The sequence below is a fragment of the Apaloderma vittatum genome, unplaced genomic scaffold (genome assembly GCF_000703405.1).
Source record: "Apaloderma vittatum isolate BGI_N311 unplaced genomic scaffold, ASM70340v1 scaffold2888, whole genome shotgun sequence".
Lineage (NCBI taxonomy): Eukaryota > Metazoa > Chordata > Aves > Trogoniformes > Trogonidae > Apaloderma > Apaloderma vittatum.
The window spans coordinates 2,708-11,399 of NW_009732197.1; the positions used below are offsets into that span (position 1 = coordinate 2,708).

Below are 8,692 nucleotides of genomic sequence, written 5' to 3' on the forward strand. Positions count from 1 at the left end.
GTTTTCAAGGGAGGCTTTCCCCTGTCTTCTAAACCAAGACACTCATCAAGCCTGAAAGTTAAATGAATGCAAACAAGGATAGGATAAATTCATAGAAATTTGGGGCATTCACAGCTATTAATTATGCAGATCCAGAAGCAATTGCTTTATCACAAATCTTATATGTCCCTGATTGCTAGAAGAGGAGGATTATACCTTTTCATAAATGTCCATCTAAATGCTTGCCCACTATGCAGCTGGAAAAGAGCTCCAGTGTGCTGCCTATCTGATCTGACCACACATGGCTCTTATTACATTCTAGGAAAACAACATGCTAATGAAACTTTAAACAAATAGTAACTTCAGACACATTGAAAAACACTGATGAAAGCAGATATGAAAAATATAGGACATTAGCTCTTAGAAACTGCAGGAAGTAAACAAAGGCATAATTTGGAAAATGCAGCTAGTACATCTGGGATGGACCATCCATCCCCCCTCCCAGATGTTCAAAGATCGAGAGACCTTGAGGCAGGGGAAGAAAGAGGGGGAGCAGGAACACACCCTGCCCGAGTGAGAGGAATGCAGCTGAGAGCCCTGTCCCCCCCATTGCTACATGGCTGAGGGTCACAGGCAACAAGGAGCCAATCCCTCTGGAGCCAGCTGTGGAAAGACTCTACCTGGGATGTTCATTTTAATTCTGGCTGTACTGTTACCAGGGAAAGGTTGGAAAATGTGAGGAAAGTTCAAGCAAAGAGCTATAAGAATGTGCGAACTGGGGAGAGTGTGTGCTGAAAGAAAAACGATGAACCGTGACAAGCACGTTTGCCTTGGCAGAGCTACAGCTGTGGCTGCACGCAGAGGCATGCAGTCGCACAGCCCCATGAGCGAGGGGCACAGGACCCCCATCCTTCACCTGTTTTGGGGAGTTGCAGTGCCAGCGTGATGCCAGTGGTGCTGCCTGGGGGAGGGAGAAAGAAAACAAGGACAGAGGACTACAGCCATGCAGTGCGTGGCAAGGCAGAACAAGCTGTTTTGGGGAGGTCAAGGTGAAGGTAAAGCAAGGATAGATGGGATTTGGGCACTAACAGCCTTCCCAGGAGTGAGGCCGTCCCTGTGAGGTGCCTGGAGCCTGGGAAGTACCACAGTGCCTTTCCTTGCCAGGAGGGGATGCTGCCCATCCACCAGGAACTTTAGATCCGACCCAGGAGAACAGCAGGGAACTGGCAAGAAAGAAAATCTCATCTCAGGACTTTTCCATGTTTAGTGCCAGCAGCTCCATTCCACTATTGGCAAGTTCCCATCTTCTGGAAAATGGCACGAAAACTTTGCTGGCATGGGTTCAGAAGTCTTTATTGTGATAAGGATACAGAGATTTGTGCATCAAACCAAAGATCTGTTTCATCAGGGCTGTGCTGCAGAAAGAAAGCATGTGGCCCAGGTGGCATGAACTGCTGTCCTCCGTGTGTTTCCCCCAGCCCCTAATGGACAGGCTGTTGAGTCCCATGATGCAGCCAGCAGCCCTGCAGAGCCTGCATTTCCTCCTGGCACAGAGCATGGGAAGAATTGGGATGGACGAGAAGGGGGCACATGTGCAGCTGAGAGCTGCTCTTGCAGAAGCTGGGAAGCCCTGGCCAGCATCAACATAGCAAATCAGCCTCTCACCACAGAGGTAATGGCCCCACTTCCGAGAGCTTTCTTCCAAGTGGAGGCTCCACTGTGCTTTGCTGTAGGGCCAGTGAAACCAGCTGTAGCCAGAGCAGAGAGGAGAGCTGGCTGTATTGGAGAGGAAAGTGAAGGGTACATAGAGCCTGTGGTGGGGACCAGTGGTTTTCTGCTAGAGGTGACCGTGCTGCAGGCACCCAGGCTTTAACTTCTGACTTCCAACAATCTCAGCCTTACAGATAGTTTTGTCTCATATCTGACACTTGGGTGAACACTCCCAGAGAGACTGAACTGCTCCCGCACCCTGCAAAGCCATCAAACACCCCTGCAAGGAACTTTCCCCAAAGTGGACCATTCAACATTTGAACCCAAACCAGAGACACTCATCCCACCTTGCTGCAGAACATCTCAGGGCTTCCTGTGGCAAAGCAGGAGAGACCAATGTCTGGAGTCTCAGCAGCTCAGCAGAGCTGATCAGTGAATAAATATTGGCAAGACAAGAACATGTGGTGTTAAGAGATGCTTTAACCCAGAAGAATAAAACTGTACAGAAGCCTGTGGCTGGAAATTAAAGCCAGAAGCTATCAAATTAGAAATAAGGCACACATAATTATTAATGAAGCAGATCAACTGCATTAATAAGGGAAGTGATACCATATTATCACTGGCATATTTGGTATAGGTAATGGTCTTTATATACATATTGGGAGGCTCTACAACACATACCAGAGCTGAATACAGCTGGGTAAGGTGCAGCATAGAAGCGAAGAAATGAATGCTCATTAAACTTGAACTCTTTCAACATGGATTTTGAGTAGACTCCATGGGGGTTGGAACCAGATTTTTGTTAAGGTCCCTTCCAATATGAACCATTCTATGACTCTATGATAAAGTCTTGCAATAGCAGAAGAAATGGGGGGGGGGGAGAATCATACGCTTTCCTAGGAATGTTCAAGTACAGCCAGAAATACGCAAGGGTCTCACCCTAATAGGATGCCTTCAGTCTGCTCAAGTAGATTTTAAATGACACATCTGGTGTCACCTTAGAAATTCTAGTTCTTGAGAGATTGCTCTATGTGGTCCAAAATTCGTAAAGGTTAAAAATAATGTAATATATTTTGTATTTATCTTAGTTTGGGGCCTTTAGGTTGCACTCAGGTCATATTTACAGCTTTAAAACTAACAAAACCCAAACCAAAAAAATAAAGAGAAGGAAGGCAGGAGGGAGTAAGCAAACATACCAGCTGACCACTTGGCTCCAGAATCAAGAAGTAACAATACTATGGGACTTAAAGATACAAAACATTCCCAAAGCTCTTCTTTGAGGTTTTGTATTTGACCTTTTCCTTTGGCACAAGCCCTTATCAGGAGCCACAAGAGTAGACTGGCACAGACTTCCACAACAACTTTCACATGGAGTTTCTGCATCAATTTCCGAAATGTTGGATCTGTCAGCTCCATCATCATGGACCCAGCTAAGGAGCTGCCAGATCCTCGTGGAGGTCTCAGGAGAGGAATTACCGTTCTGCAGGTTTCCACACTGTTCATGGGGAGGAAGGATGCTCATGCAAGGAGCTTCTCCAGGGCATCTGCTCCACTATGAAGACTTTATATGCAGGGAACGCGGCACAGGATGAGCTGTGTTTCAAATGGGGCTGACTGGGGAGCTGAAGCAGCTCTGATCACAGGCTGCTTTTGCATGCCTTCCACTTGTGACCAAAAAGTGCCATTAATCTCTCATCTACCTATCTTTGCTGAAAACCACAGAAGGAAGACTCCCTCTCTAGATGAATTCCAACCTCTCAGTGTACTTGGAGACAAAAGAAAAACTGCTCAATGGACAGGGTGGGCAAGTATCATTTGCAGGTTGATCTAAATCGCTTGCTTGGAGGAATAGTACATGTTTCAGTGGAGCCACGTGGAAAGCAAAGCAGCTCATGTTGAGACAGTGTGTGAGACACCAGCTTTTCTGGAATACAATGACTGGAAAGGAAAAGGCCAAGTTGCAATAGTCCAGTTGGACAACGGAAGAACCACAAAACTTTCTCTTAAGCGAGCAGACCTGGCCTCAAAATATATGAATAGGAAACATAGACTACAAATCAAAACCAGAGGGTATTACCTTTATATACAGTATTAGCAATTCTACTGCCATTCACTGCTGAAAGCTTTGGTGTTCAAATTTCAGAAACATGTAAAAATTTCCAAAGAAGTAGAGTCAAGAGCTACAAGTGAAGTCAGCACAGAGTACTTTACAGATTGAAGATCAATCTATTTAATATGATACAATGATGACTTGCAAGCACCAACAAGGAAAAAAAAAAGGATTTGATAGCAGAGAGTTACTCTGTCTGTTTGAAATGGGCGGAACAAGATCAAACAGAAGCTGAAGCTGGCTAATTCAGAGCAAAAATAAGACACAGATTTTTGGAAGAACAATGAACTACCCAAAGATCTTACCACAACACAGGGTAGGTTTTTCCCTTACCTCTGGGTCCTTCAATATTACGGCTCCTACTTCCAGGCATGAAGTAGAAATAACTGGGGCACATTTTCCAGCCTGCACTGTGCAGAGGGACAGGCTGAGAGAGCATGAAAACCCCATGCTCTGATTCTTTGCTTGCCTAAAGGAGAAGGCTTTATTGGAGTTGCACACCCCTCTGCACCTTCTACAGCTCTGCTCAGAGTAACAGGTGAAGGTGTGTGTTTGCCATGCCCTTCTCTCCACAATATCTGCTTTCTTTTGGCCTCCAGCACTTACAGGTCAATAGGAGAAGATATTTCCAAGATTTCATGGGAGGCAGACAGGCACGAGTGGTTTCCAAGCGTTTTTATAAAAACTGATTTCTGACTTACCTCTCTTTTTTATCATTTTTTTTTTAACCAAGGAATGGAAAATGGAAGAAAATGTCTCATAAACCTGATGAGTGGCATCGCTCTAGTTGTGTGCGAGAAGACAGGCTGCAGTATGTGCACTCACAAGCTCTGGGTCTTACGGTCATGGGATAAGTCTAAGCCATGAGGGAAGGAAAGGCAAATTTTCACTGCTTTTGCTCATGCTGGTTAACTGCTGCCAGCTGTCTATTTATAAAGGAACATGGCCTAATCAACATTTTTCCTAGATTGGAGGCTGTTGTATGATCAGCACAATGACACTGGATTGCTTTAGTGGGTGTATACCTATAGGCACGCTGATCACACCAGAATCCCTGTAGGCATAAGCACTCGCTGCTGGCCAAGGATCCTTGGCCATTATGAGCTGTTCCTACAGAAGTCAGTAATGCCTGGCTGGGAACTCAGGTCCGAACGTACCCTAGGGACATGGGAATGGCTCAGTGTAACAGTGAGCCAGCTTTGGTCCAGCAACATCATCAGGAAGACGTGGGCAAGAGGCTCCTTGCCACCTGCGAAAGGTGCAGACAGCCACCAGAGCCCAGCTAAGGGCCGATGACCACCAGCACACTCAGTTTCTCCACCTTCATCCCTTCTTTTCCCAGAGTGGCATTTGGGAGCCTGGCCAGCCTTTGGGGGCCAGCTGAGTGGAGGTGGCTGCACCCAGTTTTAGGGTTGTGAGGGGTCGGGGCGCGGGGAGGCGAGCGGAGGTGTGCTGGTGTGGGAAGGGCTCTCGGGAACGGTTTCAGCAGAGGAGGAGCAGGATCACCCTGTGTGTGATCACTCCCAAGAGCTCAGTGGGATGTGTGACCCTGAGATTACCCTTGCAGGAGCACCGGCTCCCAAAGATTGCTGCCACTTTTCTCTTTATAATGCTGTGCACAAGGCCAAAAACAACAAGCAGCAAAGTTTCATTGAATGAAAGTATGACCCATTCAAGGAGGGGACACCTGCTTGTCTGTCCTTGGCAGAGAGAGGTGGCGAGTCTGATGTCCCAACATCTGTCAGTGCGAGTCAGAAGAAATAAATGCCCTTGTTGTAGACAGTCAGTAGCTTCAGTGAGAGACGAGAAGGGCTCTGCAGCACAGCCTGCTCTGCCAGGGTGTCCGACACTAAGCAGCTAGGGTGACTTGGCCCTTCTCCCCACAAGGCTCTTCCTACACAATTCCCTTCTGCAGGCACTTGGGCTTGTGGAATAGAAGCCAGGCGAACAGGAGCATGGACACCAGCACGAGGGAGCAGAGCACCATCAGCCCCACATAGCTGCCGTGGGAAAGAGGGGGCACAGCGGGCTCCTCTGCAGGGATCATGTTGGTCAGATTCAGCATGTAACCCAGGGTCCAGCCCGCATCGCTGCTGCCAATCTGAAATGGGAGACAAACAGAATCAGTGCTGGGATGTGCAGAGGCTGCTGGCAGCCTTGCTGTGGTGGTGGCACTCCTGGAGACAAAGGGCTGGGCTGTGCAGCAGAGGTTGCATTTAGCTGCTCGAGTAGAGCCCTCCCCACCACAAAACACACCTTTCCAAGGAAGTGGATCCTTTGCCAGTTCTTTTCAGTGAATCCGTAGCCATTTTCCAGGAGAGAGAGGATGTAGGCTCCAGAGAAGCAATATTCACTGAGGTACTTCATTTTTATTTGGTGATACGCTGTCTTCACCTACAGGAGGAGGAAGTCACCAGGCTGTTAAACGCAGGCTGTGTCTGAGCATCCACTGCAGATGCTGGGGAGGATCTTCCCGTTTTTGCCTTGGAAGTTACCCCCAACCATTTATCCTACAGCAGTTCTTGTCAGCCAGCAGCCCCAGCCCACTGCCACAAGCACTGCTCACCTCATGCCAAGGCCGGGCGCAGAAGCTCTCAATGGAGCTGGCCACTCTACCCAGGGCAACAGGGCTTTGCTTGCCGGTCAGGTTCAAAAAGTTCATCACAAAGTAGAAAGCAGAAAAAGCCTGAAGGAGAAAAAAATATTTTAACCTGACTGGGCCTCAGCATAAGCAGAACAGCAGAAATGCCATAAAAGAAAATGAATGGTTTTATTTACAGATAGATAAATATAAGAAGCAATATCACACACAAAATGTAGGTATATTTTCAAGAGCAATGTCATTTTAAGACACTCTCCTCAAAGCTAACGAGAACTAAGGACCCCAAAAGGAAGGTGGAGGTAGGAACTTCACTAACTACAGTATCCTGAAGAATTTCAATAAGTCCCTCTCTATGCACTGGCGCCAGAGAGTGGCACATGATGAACATTGCTTGCCATCACAACCATCATCTCATTTTGGCAACTGAGAAGAGCATGCAGCCAATATTGCCAAAATCAGCAGAGGTGACAGTCTGAAAGGACTGCACACAACCCCAGCATATAATGCAAAATCCAGAAAACCCATCTCTGGCTGTTGCCAGTAGCTCATAGGTAGGAGGCAGTTTCTGAAGAGGGCAAAGGAGGATTAACAGTTTCCCTAGACAGCCTCACGGACACTGAAGTCTTGCAGCTCTGGGACTCTGTTCAGTGTGGTGTCACACATGACGTGCTCAGAGCATACCCTGTCTCCTCACCACATCTGGGAAGCAGGCAGGTGAGCCAACCGATTGGCTTCAGCAGCACTCACACAGTTCTGGGCAAATTTCAGACCTGGTACCACCACTGAACTCAGGAGACAAGGTCTGCAGGAGCAGTGTATCATGCACAGCCTGCAGCAGGGTCTCCTGCCTCTGGTGCTGGCCATGAGAACAGACTGCTTGAAAAATGAATCAGTAAACAGAGCATCCCAAAGAGATGCCTACAGTACATGGGTTGGAGTGGGAAGAGTGCAGTATTGGCAAGCCAGTATTTACTGGGGTAGCTCTTACACATGCTGTCCCTCACAACAAGTATAGCACTGCTTTTGTGATTGCATGTCTAAAAAGCCATCTTGTAAATCATTTCCTGACCCAGTCATGGAGAACATACTCTAGTATTACTCCATATTTCTGCTGTTTTGATATTCTGGGTTATAGAGAGTTAAGAATGTGAAGACTCACCCCAAAATCCCCTTGTAACGGAGGTAGGTATATCCCATTGAAGGAGCAACTGGAATAAGGACAATCGGTTTTGTTAAAGAGTTTCTGGATGTTTCTTCGGCACTTTTGATAATCTCCCTCTCCCTGTATGAACAGCTGGCTGAAAGAGAATTGCTTTTTCTTGGCTGATGTACAAGGATTTTTGAAGAGGTCACTTATATTTATAGTCCTCTGATACCCCTCGTGAAAGCACGGATCAAGGAGGCTGCTGTTCTCCATTGTCTGAAAGTAAAATCAACTCAAGCTGTTATATTTCACTCTAGAATAACACCCTGGTAAAGAGCCACAAGGAAGGGTGGCCACAAGGCTCTCGTTGCAACACATCAGATCAAAGGGATGAGGATGATTTAAGCCAGTGGCTGTGATTTGGGAGAGGTGGGTACTCCCACAGTCTTCCTGGGCAAATCACTTTCAGCCACATTTTGTGAAGCTGCTGTTGATTTGAGATTCTCAGAGATGGTGAAACATCTCTTCCCCTGAGTACTTAAGTACAGTCTTCCTGCTATCCTGTGCCCAAAAATCAAGGCACCTCAAATTGGTAGTACTTTTGAAAATGTTGACTGTCATCTCTTTGGGCATCTGCCTGGTCTGTATGGAGGATAATAACATTTCCCAAACCCAGACTAAGGGATGAGGCATTTAGCTGTGACACAGCAACTTTTGCAGCACCAATATGTCAAAGCTGGGAGAGTCCAGGATCTCCAACTGCAATTACAGATGTACTTGCCTGTAGGTCCTCAGCCAGTTTCTGTTGCAGAGCCTGGTCCTTCCCATAGCAGAGAAAGCTGTGGGTGTACACTTGGTAATCCTTGCCATAGAGTCGGAAGTATAGCAGGTTCTCTGGGGACTCAGAAGAGAGTTCATTTGGTACAAAGGTAATCTGTGTTGAGGCTCCTCCGAGGTCTAGTGCTCCTGATGTCTCACTTGTGGATTTCAGGGAATGTATAAGTTTTGTCCAGCCAGACTTCAAAAAAAAAAAAATAAAATCAAAGTAAACCAGACACATCAGGCATTGGGAAGATTTATTTGGGAGCAAAAAGAGAAAGACCTATGAGAAGAGAAGCAGAGGCACAGGACACAGGAAAGATCGGAA

At 46.9% G+C, this 8,692-nt stretch overlaps 1 protein-coding gene across 1 annotated transcript in view; it reads right to left on the bottom strand.

The window, feature by feature from the left end:
* Nucleotides 1-5,693: 5,693 nt before the first annotated feature.
* The window catches only part of ENTPD1 (ectonucleoside triphosphate diphosphohydrolase 1), a 6,511-nt gene continuing 3,512 nt past the window's right edge, over nucleotides 5,694-8,692 (bottom strand). Inside the window, exons 5-9 of the mRNA XM_009875420.1 lie at nucleotides 8,315-8,563; nucleotides 7,561-7,812; nucleotides 6,366-6,485; nucleotides 6,056-6,193; nucleotides 5,694-5,900 (exon numbers count right to left, since the gene is read on the bottom strand). Coding sequence (XP_009873722.1) covers nucleotides 5,694-5,900; nucleotides 6,056-6,193; nucleotides 6,366-6,485; nucleotides 7,561-7,812; nucleotides 8,315-8,563 — 966 coding nt within the window. The remainder of the gene's footprint in view (nucleotides 5,901-6,055; nucleotides 6,194-6,365; nucleotides 6,486-7,560; nucleotides 7,813-8,314; nucleotides 8,564-8,692) is intronic.